The sequence below is a fragment of the Xiphophorus couchianus genome, chromosome 8 (genome assembly GCF_001444195.1).
Source record: "Xiphophorus couchianus chromosome 8, X_couchianus-1.0, whole genome shotgun sequence".
Classification (NCBI taxonomy): domain Eukaryota; kingdom Metazoa; phylum Chordata; class Actinopteri; order Cyprinodontiformes; family Poeciliidae; genus Xiphophorus; species Xiphophorus couchianus.
In genome coordinates this window covers 24,366,534-24,391,847 of record NC_040235.1, presented here as the reverse complement: position 1 = coordinate 24,391,847, position 25,314 = coordinate 24,366,534, and the positions used below count along the sequence as shown (strand labels likewise).

Here is a 25,314-nt window from a genome sequence, read left to right as displayed (position 1 = left end):
CCCCCCTTCCCCTCTTCCTTTGCTCTCTGCTACTGCTACAGCTTTTCTCCGTCGGTGTAGCCTGTTGTGAATGCTAAGGCTAGTTAGCTTAGCCACCAATGATGGCAGATAAACTGTCTTCTGTAACTGTAAGTTGTTTCTCCACCAATAGCACATTTAGCAGTGAGGACATGAGGTTGATTAACAGCGCTAAAACCCTCCTCCTGGCTCTGATTGGTTGTTTTTGGTCAGGAGCGACGTCTGCTACCTGCCTCGAAAGCGGTCTCCAGTTCACTTGGCATTCACTGGTACTGCACCAGATTTCACTTCAGCCAAACCGAGGTTTTTGTCCACATCAGTCGAGTTGGATTGTGCATTAACCTCCCCAACCGAACCGGACTTTCTAGGCAAGCAAACTGCAGTCGGAGTAAGGCGGACTAACTGTGGTCGGTGTTAAGTTGAGTTATTAGCCAAATTCTTTAAAAAAGTAAATTATATTGTTGTCAGTTGGAGATATTTTGAGCATTTGAACAGAGAAAATCTTCATCAGTGCAGACAGAGCATCTGCATTGTGTAACTTGAGAGAAAGGAAGAGTGTGTTGACTAAAAGATATTTAGCAGCCTGGTTTAGCTGGTGTTTAGTAAGTTTAAACTACCTTTTAAATGCACCAAATGGTACACCTGTGTCAATACGATTTGGTGAATATTTGATCAACTCCTGCTTTGTGTGCTGCAGCCTTTGCCAGCCTCCCCAACCTGATGGAGCATTTGTCCGAGAACTACAAGTACTGGAAGAACCTGGACGACATGAAGTGCAAGAGCCTGCGTCCTCCGCCGCCCTCCTGACTTCCTGCTCTCCTCTCTGGCACCGTGACCCTGACCGGACGCTAAAACAGTTAGTCATTTCAGCCGCAGCGCTAAAGTAGCGCGTACGGCGAGAAAACGGGGCCAATTTCCTGCCTGAGAGGAACGAGATCGCTGACTGACGAGCACTGTGGCGCTGATCCCGTCTTCAATCTCAGATGCTTTTCTTGTTCCAACTGAACATGGTGTTCCACCGCCATGGGAAAAGAAAAAACAAGTTTTCATCTGACAGCCCGAATTGCTGTCATCCGGCATTTTGTTCTGGCGCCTCTTTGAAACTGCCTGGACCTCGCAGCTCACCTGACAATCTGTACCATACAGCGTAACACGCCGGAAATCTGCACTTTTGCAAATCAAGACCTTTGGATTTCGAGCTCCGTTTTGCTCTTTACTTTTTATTATTATTATTATTTTCTTCAAACCTTGTCATTTTATATCTGGGTGTGGTTCCAAAAGAGCTTGGCTAAAAGGTGAGCATCTCTAGCGATTGTGCTTCTTCGTAGATGTGAGTTCGCATCTCTAAAACGTCCGATACAGACTTGTGATGGTGCTCAGCTGGAATTATTCATCCTTAATATCTAAAAAAAAAAAAAAACAATAAAAACATATATATGGGACCAAACTGTAAGCATCCCCAGTAGCCCTGAGCAGGAAGAGTGTCGTAGGGAAGATTCCAAGAACAGATCTCTGGAAGCAGCGGGGTGCGCCGATAGTTCAGCCTCGTAGATGAAACCTGACAACCAAGGGCTGTTCTGTGTGCTGCGGACGTCTTAAGGTCATGTAGCCTGAGAAAAAAAGATAGAATCTGCAGCTTTAGCTTCTTTCCCGTCTTTAATGTGTGTGAAAGCAGCCGATGTGGACGATGGAGATGCTTTCAACGAACAGAATGCACTGTACCGGGGTAAATGTCGAACTTTTAGCTTTGTGACACAAACTGTAGAAATGAACTGTGAGCATCTGAGCAGGTTTTATGTGGACAAAACTTTTATTTTAGTAGTTTGGGGAGGAAATTGACCTCATAGAGCTCCCTCACCCCCCAAACAAATTCAATTGTGACATTGAGAACATTCAGCCATTTATTTTCTGATTTGTCACACGTCTTTACAAACAAACGCGGCTCAGTCTGACCCATGAGTTGTTACCCAGTAAGATCTCTGAAGCCGTAAACACGACCAATGAAAAATCAGTTGAGTTTTTTATAAAAAGACACACAAAAAAAAGAGAGAAGAAAACCTGATCAAATCACGGATATGGTACGTATGCCCTCTGGTGGACATAACAAAGATTTGCACATCAAACCAGCAGTTAAATGTGAGCAAGAAATCACTTCTTCTATAATTGGACATTTATTCATACATGATTTTTTTTTTTTTTTTTTTACAGATACGCAAATTTTCTGGTCCCTTTAAGTTGATAAAATATTGGCAACCACTTAAGCAGCCAGAGGAGATTATGGCGGTGATGGTGATCCTCTGGGCTGCAGCTACACAGTTACACACTGCAGAATCAACCAAAGGCACAAAGATTCCCTCATAGGTGCCTTATATCTCACTTGTCTCCTTACATATTACAGCATATTCATAGTAATGGCTCCTGCTGTCTATACAAAGTGAATCACAAGAAAAGCCATAATTGTCATGGGTGAGTTTTAGGATAAAAGAAAACACATCTGCGACGTTATTTCATGGTCTTCAGTCGTCCCGTCACAGAGGTCCTGGGTTTTAAACTAAAAGGTTGCATTTTTTGGTTCGTTTTGCTCATGGTTTCAAACAACTTAAAAAAAACCACACACACACAATTTTGTCCAACATCACTGTATTTGTTGTCACTTTAAGGATGATCACTTTCTTACAAAAACGCCTTAATCCTGTCGTGTGTCGCTGTTTGGGTGTGCTTTGCTTGTGCCGCACTGTAAAACTACGTGATGCACCTGCTGTTCATGTAAATACTCAGCTAACACGCTGGTTTTCATTTGCCTTTCTTCACTTTTAATGTTTCTTCTTATTTACTAAGGGGTGCACCGATGAATCGGCACCGATTTCCTCAATTTTGGGAGATCGGCAATTGGCCAAAGACACTTAAATGCGAAACTGATCTTATCTACCGCCACAAAAACCTAAAAATCGCCCCCATTTGCGCAGCCTGGCTGACGACCCCCACATCAGGTCACGGTTTGCTAACTTAGCGACTTTGTTGCTATATTAAGTGACTTTTCAGACAAAATTAATTGGTGAAATTTGGAATTGGCAGGTCAGGCTGTGAAAGATAGTTGATCGGCCAGAAAGCTGCAGTCGGTGCTCCCGTTATTCACATTTCATTCCATCGTGTCCAAAAATACAGCGACCTGAAACACGGGTCCAGCTCGGATTGTTTCACGGCCATGAGTGGATATTTTTGCTATCCTGTAACTAGAAATTTTAGAGAGAGCGAGAGAGAGATTTTAGACCACAGACAGCCATGCCTTTTCCACTGAGCAGCCGCTACTTGAATGCAACATGCATTCTGTGTCTTTTAGCCCAGCAGAACCACAGACGGCTTCGCCTTCAGTGACGGCCGTGCCAACCCTGAGCTTTGCACCATTTATAGATGAAAACCATCATCAGAGAGTGGTCTATATATATATATATATATATATATATATATATATATATATATATATATGTAGAGTTGAGAAAAATCTATTTTTGAAAAAATTATTATTATTGCCCGTGACAATTGTACTGTGTTTTTAAACATTTTACTGCCTCTTGCATAATAGTTGTAAGTTTTACGCTCCACCTTCCTAAACTCTGCCATGGCTGATTGTTTTGAAAGCTTTGTGTATTTTTCTCTCGCCACATTATGTCTTATTTTTGATGTTTTCTGTCAAACAAAAAAAGTATTGTGAGAGATGAATAAAGCATTATTTAACTATGAAGTGGCTACGTCACTGGCACCAATGCAGATGTCGAACCTACTCTTTTAGTTTACCTCTCGTAAAGTTTTAACCAGTTAACCTCCATGTTCAAAATTACTTCATTTTTTAAGCAAAAGATATAAAAGTTCTGGTGGATACACTGACATCCAGTCCTGCTTCAGGTGTCATTTTGTTACAGATGGTTTCACAGTTTTCACCTTCACAATCTGACTCATGGCAGAATTCATACTGGAGTTCATTATGGCGAGCTGGCCAGGAGGCATCGCCAAAACCACAGCACTTTCATCCATGTTTCACAGATGATATGAAGATCTTTACCTGGTGTCGGCACAAAATAATCCCAAGAGCTGCAAATGGCCCTCCAGCCATAGTTTTGACACCTCTGGTTTAGAGGAAAAGAAGCAGCGCCGGAGCGGATCCAGGTAAAAATGGGAACTATATCTATTGGACATCATCAAATGTAAACAGAAAATAAACTATAAACTTTGTTTTTGCATAACTAAACGGGAAAAAAACGATATCCCATCAGTTTGAGAAATATGATTTATTTCATGAATAAATAAACATGCAATATCACCTTTACAAAGTGTGACATTTAATATGCGAGCTTAGTTTGGCACTGATTGGTGCACTTAATAAAAACAGAACAGCTTAGCAGGATTCTGGCAGCTGCCTCCATAACTCACCAGTGTAAGCTGTAAAAAAAAAAAAAAAAAAGACTCATTTAATAGTGAATCTTTTAAATGAAGATTCACTTAATCTTCACTTAAAGGTTGTTAAGCCTGTTCTTAACACTGGGCTTAAGAACAGGCTATCTGCAGTTGAACTGAAGACTTTTTTTTAATGCCACCTTGAATTAAATTTAAGACCTAAATGGAGGATGGGAGATTCTCCTGTATTATAATCAAGTTCAGCATAAATTGTGATATTTATGGGTCTCAACAGTGGCTTCTCACTGCAAATTCTCTTAACCTCAACTTCACACAAAGGTTTTAGCTTCAATGTTTTTTGCCTGGAGTATAAACGCAGTTAGGATGTCTGCACCCGACTCCAACCTTTGGCTGACAGAAAATGACATGAGATTAAATAGTTCTGCTGCAACAAAATTTAAGATCTGTGACTCTTATCGTTAAGACCAACTTACATTTTTAGGAATTAAAGACATTTTAATGCCTTAAATTTAAATACGTGGATTTAAAACGTTTTAAGGAATCGTGGACACCCTGAAAAAGAAAAATGCTAAAATTTGTATTTGCAGGGATTTTTTTTTTCTCACCTCAAACAGGATTCAGCTCTATGGATCTCAAACAATGATGGAAAGAAAAGCAATACGTTTTTTTTTAACCATTTTCATTCACTTTAATTAATGAACTTTCCTCAATAAAAAAATAACTAGCCAACCAATGAATGTAAACAACAATCGTCAGTCTGCAACGATAGTCATCCTTCTCTTCTGACTAAAGGCTTCGTTTTCAGAGTCCTCCGTTCTCCTCCAGCTTCTGGAACAGCGCCTGGCTGCGCAGCCGGGACTGCCTCTCCCCGTCCTTCCACAGAATCAGCAGGTGGTCCGTCGAGCACGTCACCAAGCCCTTCTCCCTGAAGCTCAGGAACATCTGAAAGAAGAAATCTGGCATTGGCGGCTGAAGAACTCCGCCGCCGTCTAGATTGTGCTACAGAACGTCAGTCATGTCTAAAATGTCACGGGTTCGTACCTGGACCGCTCCCGAGTGTCCAATCAGATCTCCGGTCAGCTCCAGCGTCCTCAGGTTGGGAATTTCCAGGACCTTCTTTGACTGAGGACCGGGCTGTTTGCTCGACCGTCCAAACGTCCACATACCAAAGAACCCTGTTAGAAAACAAAAAGGATTATTTGCAATAGTACTGCAAAACATTTCAACTTTTTGGGAATTTGTGACAGTTTAGCATCACTTAGCATTTTTCTGGAAGTTGCAGAAAAATTAAGACATAATTTCACATTTTTAAGCAATGAAAATCTGAAAAGGGTTTTAGTCCCCCCTAAAACTTTAAGGACTGTGTAACACTTAAACCAGAGCTAAAATGAAGTGTTCTGTATGGTGTGTGTGTGGGTGTGTGTGTGTGAACCAGGTTTTTACATCCTCGTGGAGACCTATTTCTGCCCACAATGTGAGGTTGTGGGGACCACCGCTCCTTATGGGGACATTTTCTTGTTCCCCATGAGGGGAAATGCTGTTATAGGGTTAGGGGTTAGGTATGTGATGGTTAGGGGTAGGGTTAGGGTTGGGCTGTAGAAAATGAATGGAAATCACTGTAAAGTCCCCACAAGTCATGAAAATACAACTTTGTGTGTGTGTGTGTGTGTGTGTGTGTGTGTGTTAACCTGCAGATGCAGGTTCAGCAGCCAAAGGTAAATCTTGGATCTCCCACATCCTCACGCTGCCGTCTTCAGAGCACGACATCAGCTCACTGAAACAGGAAGTGTCACACACCATCAAACACACGCAGCCATCGAGAACAGTTCTGTTTGTTCTCCTATTCCAGTCATCATTGATGACTGTCTACATTTTTTCCCCTCTTTCTCCTGGCTGATTGTAAACTGAGACCCTTTGGATCCTTTGTAGAATCTCTGCAAACTGTGGTTTTAGTAAAACGACATATATGAGCAAATGTGGAGAAAATCCCACGAGAATATGATCTGGTGTACACCTTTCAGATCTTCTGTACATATATTTCTGTTTGGGTTTTTTTTTACAGAAGAAAGTGCCTGTGACTGTATTAATCACTGATTGAAGAAACGTCCCAATAACCTGAACTTGATTTTCACAGATGCTACAAATCTATGAAACAGGTTTAGAGCAGCAGCTCCCTCGTGTGGCCAAAAAGTGTGTTACACTATGTTCATTTAATCAGGGGTGGGCAGTCCTGGTCCTCGAGGGCCGGTGTCCTGCAACTCTTATATGTCTCCCTGGTCCAACACACTTGAATCCAATAGTTGAATCACCTCTTAAGTGCAGTCAAGTTCTCCAGAGTCCTGTTAATGACCTCATTATTTGACTCAGGTGTGTTGGAGTAGAGATACATCTAAAAGTTGCAGGAGACCGGCCCTCGAGGACCAGGATTGCCCACCCCTGATTTAAATGCTTACAAAATACTTTAACATTTGATGATTTAGTAGAGCCTATAATAAACATTATGTACAAAGCCTATAATAAACTCTTTTCCAGGTGTAAACAGACATGGTTCAAAATTAAAGTAACAAACTATGAATTAAGAGAGAAACATTTGTTAAAAAAATACATAAAAGATCAGGGCAAATATTAAAAACAATTGAATTCCAGTTAGAGGGGTTCAGGGGTGGAGTTACAACCGTGTATTTTAACTCTTTAAATGAATATAAAAGAACTACTGACCCAAAACAAGCTCCTACATTTTGCTGAAGTGATACTTGCAAATTAGTTTTGAAGTATATTAGAAATAATATACTTGCACTTTAAACCAAACAAAAATCCTCTTGATTTCAGCAGCGTAATGGTTTGATGCGTTTTCAGTCTTCATCTACATTTCAGGAATGCCTTCATATTTATTCATATAACTCATTTGGCTGAAGACCAATAACTGAACCAAGTATCAATAATAGTAATTAATAAATGAATAAACTAATGAACAAAGACAAGGTGCAGCTTTGTACCCGTCAGACAGCAGCATGGTGTGCAGCACATTGGAGTCGTGTGCGGCCTTCCTGTAGGCCACCACAGCTTTGGACACAACGTCGTACACATACAGCCCACTGCCCACAGCCGCCAGGATCAGCTACAAAATAAAAGCACTTTGTTTTGTTTGTTTTTCTCTCTCTCACTCAAGAAAACCGTCCCCTCCATGAAATATGGCGCACTGCCGCAACTGCTGCTCTCACCCTCCCATTGGAGGTCAGGTGCTGGATGGACATCTCACTGGGCTTGGGAGTGGCCAGTCTGATTTCCGTCTGGCTGCTGGGGTGAGACTCCTCCCACAGGATGTGCTCGTAGGCCACATTCCAAAAGTTAGCCGAGTCCCACAGGATCAACTCGCCCGAGTGGGAGCCGCTGGCAAACATCCCGTCTGGGGGACGAGAAACCAGAAATTCTCCAAATAAAAATAATCCAAAAGACAAAAGCAAAACAGGAAACGTTTCAGCTTTACGGAATGCGGGAGCGGGTTAACGTTCCGTCTTTCTTGTCGAGAAAATCATCAGGAAATTAACTCGTGGAAGAATTAACTCATTGTCTCGAGAAAACGGGAAGTGAGCTCAGTATCTCGAGGCTAACAAGAAGTTAACTCGTTATGTCAAGAAAACGGGAAATTGACTAGTTATCTCGAGAAAACCATCGGACAATTAACTGATATCAGGAAATTGTCAAATTAACTTATCTCAAGAAAACGGAAAATTAACTTTTTATCTCAAGATAACAGGAAATTAATCTATCTTGAGGAAACCATCAGAAAATTAACTCATCTTGAGGAAACGGGAAGCTAACTCATTATCTCGAGTTAGCAAGAAGTTAAATTGTTAGTTCAAGAAAAGGGGAAATTTACCAATTAACTCATTATCTCGAGAAAATGAGAAACGAACATGTTAATTCAAAAACTGGAAATTAACTCGTCGCTAGAAAGCCAGAGGCTAACTCATTATCTCCTGTTAACAAGAAGTTAACTCGTTATCTCCAGAAAACAGATAATTAACTTCATAATTTGAGAAAACCGAATACGACCGCTCTCGGCTTCCGTACGTCTTCAATGCATATTCACAGTTTGATTGTTTTTTTTTTTGCGACCAAGCTGACCGTTGACGTTGATGAGAGCTCGGATCTGGTCGTGGTGATCAGAACAGCGCGAGATCTCATCCAGCAACACAGACGAATCCGATGACACGGTCAATCTGTAGATCACTGCGTGGAAGAGAGACTCAATCATTCACAGCAACTTTGACGCATCGTCACAACACATGACCCAACTCCTTCAGTCACCTATCTCTTTATCCACAGCGGCTGCCACGCAGTTCTTTGGCAGTTCTACCAGAGCAGCGACTCCTGCAATAACACCAAAACATTCACTGGTGTACTCTCAACCAGCGGTATCATAGGCAACCGGTTGTTGGTGCAACAAAACGGACGACGTTTCCTCAGCCACGTTTTTTTTAAATTGTCTTTCGTTTGCTCTCACCGGTGTCGCTGTGCTTTTGTCTGTGACACAGCAGCTGGAAGTCTTTGTCCCAAACGCACAACTCCTGCCCGCCGGAGAGCCACACAGACAGCCGCTCCAGCACCAGCAAACACTGACACACACACACACACACACACAGAGGGAGAGAGATCAGAGCAGGAAACATACCCCAAAGACGCACAGAGAACATCTGCAGGGATGAGAAATATAATTAACCTGTGCGTGATGCAATTAACCTTCATCTGCAATCAAGAAAAAAAAAAAAAGGCAATTACAGGTTTTAACCTTAAATAATAGCTGGGGGAAAATTCACTAGACAGTCAATTTCAGCGAGCAGTTCCAGGGTCCGTCTGTTTTAAGTTCAGTTTGGTTCTCGACTCTTCTTGAAACGCAAAAGCAGCTTTTCTGTTAACCACAGGCACTGTGTGAGAGAAATTTAGTTTTTTATGCCCTCTGGGTGGAGAGTTTTGCTAAAGCCTGAGAAGTTATCAAAAGTGAGCGGCTCTAAGATTTCCAGGCGGTCTAAACCAGTGGTGGGCTGTTTAGAACACTGCCCCCTAGTGCTAAATGTTACATTTTTACAGCTGCTCAGGTGACTAAAAGCTTAACGATTACAGATTAAGTTGAAGTTGGTCAGATGTTCATCTCAATCCTTAGCAAGTTTTATTGTGGCTTCCTTGTACTAATACTGGAAGTCAAATAAAAAATGCTTTTAACTTATAAGAGCTTACAATCCATTAGATTGGACATTTGTTTCGTTGAAACTATTTTCCCCTCCATCTATTGTGTTTTCTGTCCGTTTTTAACTCATTTAGTTGATATTTTGCTCTCCGCGTTGTGACTTTTGACTCCACAGCGGCGCGCCCGCTAAGCACAAACACTTTTATCGAATCTCTTCCAGGTACCTTCACAGAAGACTGCAGGTCTGAAATGGTCTGCACTCGGTTTCCTGTGTCAGGATCCCACAGCTGACAGCAGAGTCAAGGAGCGTGAACAACGGCGACGTGAAGGAGGCTTTGTGCGACTGTGCGGGCCTGGAGGATACACTGAGGCTCCGGTCTGAGGAGGCGGTGATGAGCAACGTGAAGCCGTCGCCGCAGGAGAAGGTGCTGATGGCTGTGATCTGCTGGGAGTGTCCTCTCAGCTCCTGCAGCCGCTCTCCTGTCTAAATCAGACCAAAAACAACAATGATGACACACTTAGAGACGTATTCTTACCATTTCAGCCGTTCCACATTCGGTTATGGTACAACCTTAATGTATGTTAACAAAACATTAGCTGGAAAAAAAAAGAAAGAGGTATTTTGTATCTGAAGGCATTTTTTCTTTGTTTTTATGCCATTTCTGCAAATGAACTCCGCGGCCGAACAGTAGTGGTGGAATATTTTATATTTTCTTTTTTTTTTCAAAAGAACATATAACTAACAGTCATCAGCATAAAGATGACAAGAATATTTGTGCTTTCTTAAGGCTCCATGGAAGTAGGTATAATGAAAAAAGGTGAGGGGTGAAAACTGGGCCTTGTGGGACTCCACGATAAAGGGAAACGGAGGAAGAGTTGAAATTTTCCTGAATAATGTAAGCTGCGTTTCCATTAAGCTTAAAATTGTGTGATTTCACATTTCGGAAAAAGATTTGCTTAATCTTAATCTCATTTGTTTTTAGACTTAGTAGCTGGGAAGATGAGGTTTTTCAGCTACATCAAAGTTAGTGGGTTTTCTGCAAACCTGCGACAAAAAACACTTTTTTCGCGTCACATGAGTCACATGATCAACAGCCAGATGTAATCAGTTACGAGAAAGACGAAGAAGACGACAGGAAGTGGTAGGAGGATGATGACGGGGCGGCATGTTTTTTTTTTATGACTTATCACGTGAACAAACTTATGTGATTCTAATTGCATTTCTTTTTTTTTTTATGGAAACTCTGCAATTGTGAAATTGTGTTTGTTCGACTTTAGCGGAACATTGGAGGTTTGCACACACAGAATATACAGAATGTTCTGTCTGGTAGGATATGAACCAGGAAAGGGCATACCCTCAAAATTAAAACATCATACTACACAATATCAAATGCAGATATTAAATCCATTTATTCCAAGATCCAGAGCCTGTAGCTAAAACAATGTAGTTAAAAACCCATAAGCAGTGCAGGTTGATACTGTGACGGATCTTAAATCCAGACGGAAGACCTCAGGAATGTTATGTAGTGTGAAAATGTCAATCAACTGCATCACGCAGCTTCAGTCATTATAGCTAGAAAGCAGCAATCAGGCCCAAAACCTGGGAGCAGTGATGGACTCTGACCCGAACTCGGCCTTCTGTCACCTTAAGTACATTTCCTGGATTAAAGAAATAATTTCCCGGCAAGATCTAGAGAAACTCATCCACACGTTTATCTTTACTGCATTTATTGTATTTTCTTCACAAGTCTGCCTCAAAATAAATAAATAAAAAAATCAGACACATGCAGCTGATCCAAAATGCTGCTGCTCCCTTTCTGACTAAAACCAGGGAGACAGAGCACATCACACCAGTTCTAAAGTCCTCACACTGGCTCCCTGTAGGTCAGAGAATAGACTTTAAGACGTCGAGAAGCAGCTTTTAGCTTCTATGCATCAGAAATGTGGAACAAGCTTCCAGAAAACTGTAAAACAGCCGAAACACTGAGTTCCTACAAGTCAAGGCTAAAACTATCACCTGTTTAGAGCTGCCTTTGATCCTTAATAACTGGAAAATTGATCAACATAACTGATGTGTTTTGATGAAGGCATTTGACAAATTGAAATGTTTATTGCTAGCTTCAAAACTGGTCGGTGTATTAGGTTTTTACGATGTGAAAGATTTTAAACCGTCTTGTTGCTGAAATGTGCCTTACATAAAAGCATGACTATATGTAGAGGATTTTCAGGATGTGGCTGCTACACAAACCAAGCGCTGAAGGTTCTAGAGGTGTGAATAGTTCGGCAGGACTCTGTGATTTACTGTCGCCGATATTTCATTCGGACTGCGGGTCGTTACCTCGACGTTCCACACCAGCACCAGGCCGTCGTCCCCCGCCGAAGCAAACCTGGAATATTAAAAAAAAGCGATCAGCGGCGCGGCTTGGTGCGCCTCGGCTCCCCGCCCTGCGTAAGGGGATCGTTTCCACACCGCCTTAAAGTCGGGAAACCCAACAGAACGTCGGACTTATCGACTCGACTCGCCCTCTGACCCCGAACCGTCTTTCTTTCAAAGAAGGAGAAGAAGAAGAAAAAAATCAACACAGGATGAGCTGATGAAACAAGAGATTAAATGAAAAGAGAGGAACTGTTGAGGATATATTTCTGGGACTTTCAAAAGCAATCTGGAGGAAATTTTCTGGCCTTTGCCCCCCCCACACACACACGACCGCGAGCCTTCAGGCCCCCGAGGAGGAGATTATTACCGCAGGAGTCCAGGCGTAAAGCGACCCCCACCTCCTGACACATACACACTTGCTTAGCTCCGTTATAAATCCCCATCTGACCACTTATGCTGACCCAGTGTAGCATGCCGGCCTGCTGCTTGGCCTCTTTTTGTTTGTTTTTTTGTTGTATTTTTATTTTCACAAAGAGAGACCAGCGGCGTTCTATCTGCGTGCGCGGTCGGCATTAGAAGTCTACTGCGCGCACAATCGCTATCTGGTGATGATGGGCCTCTTGTCATGCTCTGGAAGTTTGCAGTAGGTGAGGATCTCCTTTCAATCACAGAGGGATGGAGGCCAGCCAAGGGTGGAGAGGTTAGAGAAAAAGGTGGTAGTGGAAGGAGGGTGAGGGAGGCGGTGGGGGAGGTTTGTGGTCGGCTTACCTGAAGTCATCAATCTGCACCAGAAATCGAACGATGTCAAAATGCCCTTTCAGCACCTGCAGCTCAGTGAAGCAGTTTTTGGGCTGTTCCTCTCCGATGCACAACACGGGGCTTTTCTGCACACACAGGAGAGGCAGAGAGGGAATGATGTGGTGAACTCTCAAAACTACTATTTGTTGAGGGGAGAAAAAAAAATATATATATATATACTGTATATATATATATACATACATACAACAGGTTTTTTTGGGGGGGGTTATCTCAACATCTTAGCAAATTACATATTCTTGGAGGAGAGTTTATAAATAGCAGCTCTGTTGCAGGACTTTTTAGCAGAGGTGGCTAGAGTAGCCAAAAAATTGTATTCAAGTAAGAGTAGCAACACTTCAACATATTTTTGCTCACCTAAAAGTAAAGGTACGGCGCGGTACTTTCACTCGTAATAGTTTTAAGTTATTCAGGTAAATGTGAGTATCTCGCTACTGAATACCCTAAAAACCCGATGTTAGCTGGGAACCAACGTGCTGACCCAATGGTTCCTGGGTTACGTTGAGCTGGAGCACAATGTATTCCAAATTCAGTCAGTTTGACCTCGTTATTATTATTTTTTTAAATTTATTATTGAAAGAAGCTGCAGTGGAATACAGCTTTATTGGCTGCTTGTGAAAATAGTTCCGAATGTTTCTGAATAATAACAGGCAGGTGTTTTGGTCACAAAGCTAATATACGAACATTGACCCTTGAAAAGGTCAAGGGTTTTGTTTATAAAGCGTTGAATAAAAAATAAAAAAAACAATGGTGAAATTCGACAAGAAAAGCTGGATTCATTTTTATTATATTTTAAAGTAGACACTGTAATGACTGTAATGTGTACTTGAATGCACCATAACGTTATTACTCGCAACCATTACCGCTGTTTGAATTTAGAAGCTCAAAGGTCTGACAACATGGCAGAACCGAGGAGGAATCACATTTTCGTGGGGGGGACCACACTCAACACAACACCTGCAGCAGCTAGCTTTACCTCCACCGAGTTCTGCGCCTCCCGACCTCCGAGAATCCAGCGCAGCATGACGAATCGGCGGCTCCAGAAACAGCCACCGTAAACCGACTCCCTCAAAGTAAAAACAATAAAAACCTAACCAACAACAGCTAGCTCAGGCTGCGGGGTGATGCATGCCTCGCCGGTCACCAGACTAACCGAAAAATCCGAAACGTTCTCGCGTGACTTGCTTATGGGGAGATTTATAAGTGAAAGAATCCGAAGAATCGTAATATTACAACAAAATAGAGACGATTACACAGTCAGAATTGAAACGACAAAGTGTAAAATGAAAGGGGGGGAAAGATACAACCACAACAAACCACTCATGTGACTACGGAAGCTTTTCAGGGACAAACTGGACTGAAGACGATTCATATTTGGGAAGTGAATCTAAATGGCGTCACGTGTTGTGTTAGAAATGTCGACATTTACTTCGACTTTCTTGTTTGTTTGTTTTTTTATTTTTATGATTTACTTGACTATACAACTGCTGTTATAACGGTGGTACTGAATCAACATGTGTACAGGTGTCCACACTTTTTGTCATTTGGGCCAAAATCATCATGTCAAAATAACTTGCTAAAAAAAAATAATCAGAAAATATACTGTATCTTTTCCTCCTCCCAGCTTACCAGTAAACTAAACAGTATTTCAATTAAACAAATAGTACTTTTTGTGGGGTAGGAATGTGTAATACATTGTACATCCTGTACTTAAAAAGACTTTTCCACATTTATCTTATTGGAAGAAAGATTGTGTTTTTCTGTGTTAAGCGCTGTGCTATTTGACATTCGTTGGAAGAAATCAAAATAAACAGGAAAAAAAATGCTTGCTTTGTATTTATTTGCCTGATCAGCCGGCATTAGTAAACGCCGTACCTTAGATTTCAACGTTCTAAGGCATTCGTGATCGCAACCTACCTACGTCTGTGAACTTTTTCTTCATTTATTTATTTATTTATTTATTTATTGCCATATTTTGTGGAAGGTGATTTAAAACGCCTGGATAGACGGAAGAAACACCGACAGAGATTCTCAAATGAAATCTGGTCGGCTGCCTTTTGTGACGTCATCAGAGGCGCGCACACATGGAAGCTTGGTTTTGAGAGGGCAGATTTGAAGATTTGCAACAAAATAGCGAAACAGATAAATAAGGAACTGACCATGTCAGCTTTTTGTATCGGTGTCTAACTATGTCCAAACATAATTTGATTAATTCAGCAAAAATGACTGACTGGTAGCTTTAAGTAGGACTTAAAGTTCTACTAAGATCAATTGGGACATGAGTATGACGGAGTTTCTTTTTTTGCAAATATGTCGCAGAGGAAACATCAGTGGGGCTGAAATAAGCAGCAAAAAGAAAAACAAAGTTTTCAAAAATATGGAGACGTATTCAGTATGACTGCTTCTGTTCATTTCTCTGCAACTAGATGGCAGTATGCCCCAACTCCACCGTCTCAGGTGGAGGCACCAATCCTCTGTTGGTGGAGAGAGGAAAGATCTAATAGTTCCTCTCAGGTGTTTCCTCAGTTGCCTCACAAATCACAACAAAAAGTATTTTTGCTTAGCAAATTTCAACTGAGTCAGCAACTCCCCCCACCATCCCAAAGACCCCCCGGTCCTGTCAGCGTGTCTCCTGGCAACACCAACACTGTGCGGCGTCACCCCCGGCCGTGTCTGCCGCTGCTCCCCCGATTGAGACGACATGCAGTGCGGGGCCCTGTGACCTTCATGGTGGCTCAGATCCGCGGCTGGCACTGATTTCTGATTTAGTGTCGATCCGCCGCGCTTGTCAGGGTGGCTGCGAGGTGTTTTCCATGCGGTAATAGAAAAAAGAAAAAAAAAAGCTCAAGGGCAGCCGGAGAAGAGGAGAAGGGTTCGGGGGGGGGAGAGGGGATTGGTCGACGTGGAGTGAATGGGCTTTTAAAATGTGAGGCTGCTTTTGGTTTTACCAGCACACACAAATCTCAGCAAGAGGGATCACTGTAACTGCGGCCTGCTTTCTCTTAATCTTTTAAGAGCTAAAAGATTTATTATTAATATTATTATTATTTAAAAATGTCTGTAGTGCTTTAAACTTCTCCACTACTTTTTTTCCTTTATCATCTTCCAAAGACAACTGGTTGCACTCAGAGGACAAAGGGGCTTGGGAGGAGCCAATAATTTGGCACGCCGCACTTTTCAGTTTTTTATTTGCTAAAAAAATAAATGTTTTGAATCATGTAATACTTTTGCTCCGCTTCACAAATGTGTACCACTTTTTGTTGGTCTTTCACATCAAATTTCAATAAAATACATTCATGTTTTTTTTTCTTTGTTTGTTTGTATTGTGATAAAATATGGAAAAGTTCAAGAGGTGTAAATATTTGGATTCCGTTTTGTATTTGATCTTTGGTTTAGTCATTTTTTGCCAAAATGTGACTAAAATCAGTCAAATAAAAAACAAAAATGAAATGCTCACGCAAAACTATTTCTGAATTTAAAAAAAAAAAAAAAAAAAATCACTACTTCAGAGGTTTCTATCATATTTGTAGAAAAATAGAATCTTTCAGGAATCCTGCACAAATCAGGATTGGATTTTAAAGATAAGACAACTTGGATTTTAATTTCATTAGCAGCTGTGCGGATAGCACAGCTGCTACTCGGAAAGTAGAAGAAAAAGGTGATTTAAAAACAGCAGAGGGAAACGGTTCATGAGCAGAGTTGTTGTTTTTGCCAGATATGACCAATAGTAGGAATCCACTGTGCAGTGAAAGTCTCGATCACAGCGCTATACAGACCAACCAGGAGCTACAATACATGAAAGAAAGAAAAAAGAAAAAAAAACTCTCACTTTTCCCTCTAACATTGTGCCTGATCTGATCCTCCTCCGGGCCGGGAAGGAAAACAAATGGTTGTGATGATGGAAGAGGAATTAGGCTGTGATTTAACAACGGACCAACAGGAGCGCTTCAGTAACGCGGAACCTCCAGAGCGCGCCGCACTGCCGAGTCCTGCGGCGGGACGGGCTCTCGCTCCGGGCTCTCGCTCCGGGCTCTCCGCTCCGGGCTCTCCGCTCCGGGCTCTCGCTCCGGGCCGACGCCTCTCACTGTCCGTCTTCATCAGGATGTCACTGCGTTCCGCTTCACCCGCCGCGGCCTCCCGGCGCCGCGCCGACCTCAGCGCACAGAAACGGGAGCAGGACACGGCTCCTCCCAGAACAACATCTATCGTCCCAGCAAACTTCAGCGTCTTAATGCCGTTTTTTTTTTTTTTTTTTTATGTGGTTGGCCAGCAAATAGTGCGCGATTGTGGAGTGGAGGAGCGTTGTCTTCGCGTTCAGCGTTCTTCTTTCAACAAGTAAAAATTCCAAACAACACGGTGGTCATCATTTTTGTTAAAAACCGGCGCAAACTATTTGAAGTCACCAAACTTGTCGTGATTTCCTGCCAAGTTTCGTCCTCCTCCGTTCTGCCTCCCACAATGATCACTGTGTTTGCTAATTGATGGCGCCTGTGCCACTGCTTATGTCAACTCTTACCCTGCGGTCACTGTGTTTCCACCATATAGTTGTGAAATTTGACATTTAGAAAATAAATTAGCTTGACGAAGAAAAAAAAAAAAAAACAACTCTTGATTTTTGCCACAAGGTTTTGCTGCTGGGATGAGGTGGGGTGTTTTTGTTTTAGGTCGTATCAAATTTCGCAAAACTGCAACAGAAATACTTTCCGCAAACACATGAATGATTTCAATAGATGATACAAGTGATACACTATTCAATATGTAGAAGATTCGCCGAACCGCACAGCATTCTGGGGGATGCAGGCAGAGAAAAGACTTTGGTTACCTAGTAACAACCTGTTGAGTGACTTCCGCAGCAGCAGTTTCATGTTTCCCCACCGGGCCTCATAAATGCTTAAAAATAAAACACCATGGAGTGAGAATGTGTTGATAAAACAGGAAAGGTAACGCCACCGGTTTGACAATACTTCAGATATGCAAGACAAAAACTTCATCAATAATTATCAACATCGACAATTATCAATATCGATTGATATGAAACTCTTATAAAATGATATGTTTGTCAGTCATATTGTCCAGCCCTATGTAAATACATGAGATTATAGCGAAGTGGCTAATTTGCCTTACAGCGCATTGGCTGGTTGATGATGTTTAATAAGAAGAAGGAAAAGCAGCGACTAATGCACAAGAAAACTATTCCTGAAGGAGAATAGTGGGTAATTAGACAATTGTTTTCAAACTGTAGTCCATAATGGTTCAATAATTTACACTTTAAGTCGATAAGTTGAATAGCGTGAGCATAAAGTTTTAAAAAGAGTTGTAGGGCGTGCCGTGGTTAGCGACCCGTATTTGGAGGCCTTCAGTCCTCGACGCGGCCGTTGCGGGTTCGACTCCCGGACCCGACGACATTTGCCGCATGTCTTCCCCTTTTTCCTGTCAGTCTACTGTCATATAAGGGACACTAGAGCCCACAAAAAGTCCCCCTGGAGGGGTAAACAATTAAGCTAAGCTAAACATTAGCCTGTGTCCTATAGCCTCGGACACTGTACCAAACAAATCTACTGCATAGTTTTCAAACTCTAAACAAATCCACATGTTTTGTTTCAGTACATAAGTAATTTTTGTCACTCGAGTTTTGGTCCACGGTTCATTGTAATCAGAGCCTGCAGGGCATTTAGATGAAATCGCAACATCCGTGAATCGCCCCAAACACGAATCGCCGGAGGTTGAGTGAAACGGTTTAGATCAACTACCTTGGGTTTCAAACAGTCTAGTTAAAGTCCAGATCGAAATCTAACGGCGAAGCAGCGGCAACAACTAACACTTGATGAGCCCGAGGAAATGTAAATCTATTCACTGCAACAGCACCAAATCTTACCAAGGAGTTTTACTCTTGCTTCTAGTGCAACTTGAAATAAGACAAAACTCACAAGTAACCTGTCAGCAAGATGGATGAGCTTGTTTTAAATAAATAATTCCTTAATAGTGGTGGAAAAGTATTAGCTCCATTGGCAGATAAATTTACTATAACAAGACAATTTCCCCATGTTATAAGTGAAATAATCTAATACCTTTTCATTAATATTAAGGAATTATTTACTTAAAACAAGCTCAAATATCTTACTGATGGGATATTTTTAAGTTAGTTCAGTCTTAATTCAAGTTTTGCACTAGAAACTAGACCAAAATAAATAACAGGTAAGATTTTGTGTTTTATATATGGAGCTAAATTGGGGCCATAAAGCTTGTTCAAAAGGGGGAGAGAAAAAAAAAATCATTTATACAGTTGAAACTGAAAAAAGTTTTAAAGCTAAAAAAAATACAACTTTATGACCCCGACTTAGCTTCCGTACCTAAAGTCCGAGGTTGAACAAAAGCAGGAAGTGCACCTGATTAGCATAAACGTGGCATTTACCGGCGTCCGTACGCTGACCGGGGGAGAGAGAGACGGCGCGTCCCAGCTTCTGTCACTTTGATTTGTCACATGGGCATGACTGTAATTGCTGTGTTTCAGTCATCGCGGGTTAATTATCAGCCCTGACCCGCAGCATTACAAACGCCCGTGCCGACACAGTCCCCGCATGAAGGCTGCCGGGATTATTCCGAAACAGCAAAAAGTTGGGGAGGCACACACACACACACACGCCCACACACACCCACACACACACACACACCGTGACAGCGCAAAGCTGCCAAGTCTCCCCTCTCACTCCGCAGCAGAGCCCCCAACTGATCACCACCGTCTCGTCTCCCTCACGTCCTCCCTCCGTCATTTAGTGACCCACTAATGTTCTGTTCATTTTCTCTTATGAATAGATAATAGGCAGAAATCAAATCTCTTCATTTGCATGTAATACAATTAAGACCTTTTCAAACAATGACAAATGGAGGGAGCAGCGAGGTGTCAGTCAGCCTCGTCATCGGCGGGGGAAGCAGAGGCGGGATCGGAGGGGAGGGGAGGGGAGGGGAGCCCCCCCTCCTGACCCCCCCAAGCGTTTTAAACGAAAAATTAATAAAAGCTTCAAATGGAATCTTCTCGGCACCATCTGGAATAACAATCACAGAGACACTCCGAGACTCCGACTGTCAAATAAGATTTAAGTTCCCATGAATTTGAATTCACAAACGGCCCCTCAAAGTGCCTGAGGAAACTCCCAAGAGCTTTTTTAAAAATGTATTTATTTATATTATTATTGGTAAGTGGTGCCTGGCTTTAAAGATGCAGTATGTAACTTTTATTTTTAAAAATGTATATATATGTTATTATTTTTTTTACGCATTTCTTGAATCTGTCAGCATGCTGTGACAGTACAGGACAGATAATCTGCGAAAAGATCGAGCTATGGCCCTGTGAAGAAATGGTCAAAAACAACCAATCAGAGCCAGGAGGCGGGTCTTAGCGCTGTCAATCATGCACTGGTGTATGCACTGCTAGATGTTCTAAAGTGGACCGGTAGCGGTCCGCGGACCAAGAAATAATGAACTACTTCCGGATCTTTTATTTTGAAAATCCTAAACCGGATTTTACCTGTTACGTCTTGCAGGGGCGCAACTCCATATTTTTGTGGTGGATGCGAACATATCTTCGGCGCCCCCCCATATATCGAATGATGACTGAGGCCTGCTCTTGCTTTGAAATATCAGGTGTGCAGTCCAGTTCCACTGCAAAGTACTTAGAGGACTTGATCTTGGCAGATATTTTACTCAAAACACACTCTGATATTGAATCTAAAAATTCATTCTGAGTGCACCATGTCAGATATCCAGTGGTTTGTTTGGAGACAGCCTTTCTAAGATGCTCTGCCAGTGTTACATCATATCGCGCTATGAGCTCAAGGATTCCCAGAAAATTTCCATTTTTAGGATTTCCTAACTGAGAATTTTTCCCCCTTAGTGGCAAGTTTCTCTCTGCAAGGAAAAGTATGCAGTCGATAACTCTAGTCAACACACTTCTCCAGTGTGCTTTTTCAGCTGCCATGGTTTTCTGCAGTTCACTATCAATAGTCTTACCTAGGCGTAAGCGAGATGCCATTTCTTTCCACGTCAGATAAGCATTTATGTGAGAACTACTGGTTTCATGGTGCTTCCGTGTTTTTGAAAGACATCCCCAGTTATTATACCCCTCCACAAGGCATGTGTCAAGAACTTTAGCTTCACCAAAAAGCTTACATGCAAAACAATAGACTCTGTTAGTATTTTTAGAATACAGTAACCAATCTCGTTCAACTTTCTCTCCATTAGACAGTAAACGAAAACAGTATGCTTTGGAAAAACACCTCTTATTCTTCTCTGATCTTGAATATGGACCATCAGAAACTTTCTGTGGGCCATTTACAACCATGTACTGCCTAAATGTGTCCCCCATTTTGTGTGGTAAAGGCCACTCCTTGTTGGATAACAGTTACTGATTGGACATTACATCTGATCTGACTTATCAGATACATCACAACACCACTGTAGTGGTATTGAATAAGACATTTAAACTCAAGTGTCCCCCTGCCAAAAAGGTTGGTAAAATAGGTCACCAACCTTTTTGAGTTTAAGGGCTTTAGTGACTCTGATGACTAATTTGTCTGATACACACATGAACTTGAACAACTCATCTTTAATTAAAGAATCCATAATACATATGAGTGAAAAAATGCACCCAGGAGGGCTAAGTGTTGGACCATAGCTGGGCACTGCCGCCACAGCAGCTTTAGCTTTCCTGTGTTAATATTTCCTGAGTTTTATTTCGGTCATTCTTACTTAGTGCGCGGTTATGTGTCTGTGACAATTTTATGTATCAGATATTCATAGAAATACAAAACAAATCGCGTCCCTTAATGGTTTAATAGGGGAGGCAACTTTTAACAGCAAATATGGGACGATTCCGTATTAGGCTAGCTGCTAGCTTTAGCTAACTTGATTATTTACAGCCCTCCTGTCCTGCTAATACACTGACGGTACTTACCTACTATCTTTCAACCACATTGAAAGGCTTTTTTTCATCCCGCCAACATCTTTATCCTTCTCCCTTTTACTTTTTCTGTTTTGCGCCCCGGACAGCTTTTTTTTCTGCCGCTCCATTTTGTCAAGTGCACTACGAGTGGTAGTCTAAAATAAAATAAATAAAATAAATAAAAAAAACGCGCCTGCGTACTCTTAGGGGTGCGTGCACAGCCACCTGCATGGGAGGAGCAGAGGGGCGCCTAATCAGTGCTGTTCCCCTGTTAATGATCATTTCATTCTGTTAATTATAGAAAATGCCAACAAGAAAAAAACATTTTTCGAGACGGGGTTTTGGCGCCCCCTCTAGTGCAGCGCCCCCATGCGTTGCATACCCTGCATACCCATTTTTTGCGCCACTGACGTCTTGCCAGTCAAAATTGAGCCAACTTGCAGCAGAATGAGAAATAAAACAACATCGGAGTACCGAGCGCGATTCTGTCACAGCATAGTGACTTTTTAATAAATATGTACAAAAAATCTCTAGATATTTTCATAAAAGTATACTGCAGCTTTAAAGAGGCAGGTGTTGTTTTGTTTTTTTAACTACACGCCCTGATTTGCAGGGTGAGCTTCTTAAAATACACACTTTTGCATCGTTATCAACCCATTGTTGCATTATTTCAATACGTTATGGAACGCGGTTTAAAAAGAAAAACATTTTTAGAAAAGAAATGCTTGTGGTTGTTTTCATGTGTACGCAACATGGACGTAGGCGTGGGCTCATAACGCCTCTCCTTCACCTTTGCTCCTAATGGACAAATTTGCGTGGATCTACTAATCCTAATAGTCTGCAGGGAAGCAAAGCAATTTATTATCAAAAAAAAATGTCAAACTATTATTGTTCATTTGCACCTCTCCTTACAAATTCGTGGACCCCGATTTGTATGCCTGGGTTCCGCAAAAATGAACAGGATCTTATCGCGACGTTCTCCCTTACTGGTGCGAACGCATTCACAGCAAACACACCCGCGTCTCCGTCTGACACAGACGCATAACCTCACATGCGGGGGGTGGGGGGGGGGGGAGGGGGGAATTAATGGACTCCCATTCATAAACCCTGATAGAGAGAGAGAGAGAGAGAGAGAGAGACGCGTTCACCCTCGGATGGTTTATTGACTGATTTCGTTTATTTGTGTGGAATAAGTAGGAGGCAAACATTGGCTCACGCCCGCGTTTCCCGCGACACACTCGCTGCACAGCATTGTGGGAGAAATGATCCCGCGGACGGCGGGGTCACTGATTGGCTGCCTCGTCGTGGTGTGACAAATTACCCAATGAAAAGCAGGTTGCCCGTTTCCACAAACTAATTAACCTGGCTGATAGTGAAGCTAATTATTACATTTTATACGATATTATTTCACATCTGTCGCCGTCGACTGCAAGAGTCTCTGCAACATCCGCTCAGTCAGGTTTTCTCTCTGCTGCTAAAGCAAACATGGCGCCATGAAAACCTTTTCAGTTTCGATCACAGCTTTCTGATGGACGCCTCAGATGGCTTGTTGACCTTAAGCCATTTGTTTTGTAACTTTTCCCGATGATATGCTGAGAGTCATTTGACCCGTTTGTCTCCAAGCTTTGACCTTCTGGCTGCTGTTTTGTTTCAGTATTTCCATATAATGTTCTTTCTTCATGATGCCATCGCTTTTGTGAAGTAATAGCAGCAAAACACCAGGACAAAGTTACACTTTTCGTCCCAGAAACTGTAATCAAGGGTTTTTCCAGCTCCATTGACCGTAACAATTGCACATGGCAATTTTGAAAAAAATTAAATTAAATAAATAAAACGCTCGTTTTTTTTTAGCTGGGTTGATTTCTTTGCATGTAATGAAATTGGTTTATTTCGCAAAACTGCGACGGAAACACGTTTTTTTTTTGTTTTTCGTTTTGCATCACGGGAGTCACGTGATCAACAACCGGACGTTACCACTGGCGCAAAACCACGAAGAAGACGACGACAGGAAGTAGTCGGAGGAAGGTGGGACACATGTTTTTTTTTAAATGACTTATCACGTGGAAAAAAACATATTCATGTGTGATTTTAATTGCGTTTCTTACTTAATGGAAACACCAGAATCGCAAAATTTTGTTTTTTGAATATTTTTTTCTGTATTAATGGCTTCTTCCTCTCCCAGCGCCTTCCCACTTTTCAGTCACTGTTTAGCCAACGTTTTGTGTGATTTAACGTCAGACAGTCACGGGGGGGGAATGCGTTTTCATACAGTGTGTGTAAATATGTGGGTTCAACTGTGTTTACTTTGAGATTGTGGAAGGAAACCAAGAAAACTGTAGTTATGGCACGAGGCAAATGGAATCAGTTGTATGCTGGCCAAGTTTATGGTATTTATAAAATACGCCGGGGTTACAGAGACCAAACTCATCAAAAAATATAATAGATTTTCCAAAAATAAAGGAAGATATCTAATTTAGTTGAACAGTCGGAGTTCCACCAGTGCAAAAATGGTTGAGCAACAAATATCAAATCTTGCCAGAATATTTGTATTTTTACCCTATTTTTCTTCTTCTTGAGAAAGCTTAAGATCAATGAATCTCGACAGTGACATCCTGGAATAATATTCTAATCTGTAGAATTTGTCTGTCTCTTTGTTTTATCATCACATTCTTTTATTTTTTTTACTTCATTTAATAACTTTTACATAGACATTAATGTGATTTATTGAAACATTTATTGTTTAATCCATTCATTTTTCGCTCTCTGTGGTTATTTCCCCATACTACTTCCTGACTGAGGTGCAACTTGTCAGAAATTCTGAGAAATTAAATTAAACTTGTGGTAAAAAATTTTTTTAAAAGTGTTTCATGGCATGCGCAAATAACTCATTCTTCAGACAAATTACTAATTATTTCTGTCCCTTAATGTTCAACATAAATGATCAGCTACTAATGAGGCACCATGTAGAAATGGTACCCATTGGTTATTTTTGTTTCGTAACTATATATGATGAGTTTTTATATGTATCTTGTCAGATTTGTGACAGACACGCAAGACAAACAACGGTGCACACACACACACATGCCCACACACAATTGTGTGTGTGTGTGTGTTACAATCTTTTGGAATTTGGGAGTACCCAGAAAAGAACTCATACATGCATGGGGAGAACATGAAAACTCCATGGGATTTGAGTGCAACACACACTAGCAGCAAAGCAACAGTGGCATTGTGTAGCCTTGTTTTATTTTACTTGTGTGTGTGTGTGTGGGGGGGGGGGGGGGGGGGGGGGGGTCACAGCAAATTACTTTTTAAGTAAATATTTCTATTGTCTATAACAAACTACAGAGAAACTGTCAGCGCATATAGAGGCAGTCAAGGTAAATTAATTAGCTTGGCTTCGTCTTGACAAATTATTTTTTAATTATCAAAAACACATGAGGAGAAAAAGGCATCATAAAAGAAAAGCAAAATAAACACGCCCTCAGAGATTATACTGTCATAATAAAGCTGTTCTTAGACTTTTCTATGCTGTGTTTGAAAGTCGAACCAGAGATTTAATTG

General features: G+C 41.6%; 2 protein-coding genes across 6 annotated transcripts in view; one reads left to right on the top strand and one right to left on the bottom strand.

Moving 5' to 3' along the window:
- pde8b (phosphodiesterase 8B) overlaps nt 1-2,634 on the top strand; it is a 54,748-nt gene extending 52,114 nt beyond the window's left edge. For 2 of the 5 annotated variants that reach the window (XM_028024988.1, XM_028024989.1), the window contains exon 22: nt 716-2,193. In XM_028024988.1, coding sequence (XP_027880789.1) covers nt 716-825 — 110 coding nt within the window. In that variant the 3' untranslated portion in view covers nt 826-2,193. Of the gene's footprint in view, nt 1-715; nt 2,194-2,226 lie in introns of those variants that run through there. The other 3 variants (XR_003596475.1, XM_028024987.1, XM_028024985.1) reach the window with 3 other exon arrangements.
- Nucleotides 2,635-4,285: 1,651 nt separating this feature from the next.
- On the bottom strand, nt 4,286-14,151 carry wdr41 (WD repeat domain 41). The gene is made up of 13 exons (XM_028024990.1): nt 13,789-14,151; nt 12,765-12,880; nt 11,958-12,006; nt 9,984-10,103; nt 9,844-9,906; nt 8,939-9,050; nt 8,743-8,805; nt 8,560-8,664; nt 7,653-7,837; nt 7,428-7,549; nt 6,120-6,205; nt 5,473-5,606; nt 4,286-5,373 (listed from the first exon to the last, which is right to left on the bottom strand). The coding sequence occupies exons 1-13, from the start codon at nt 13,834-13,836 to the stop codon at nt 5,233-5,235; spliced, it is 1,344 nt and encodes a 447-aa protein (XP_027880791.1). The 5' UTR covers nt 13,837-14,151; the 3' UTR covers nt 4,286-5,232.
- Between the last annotated feature and the right edge of the window lie 11,163 nt (nt 14,152-25,314).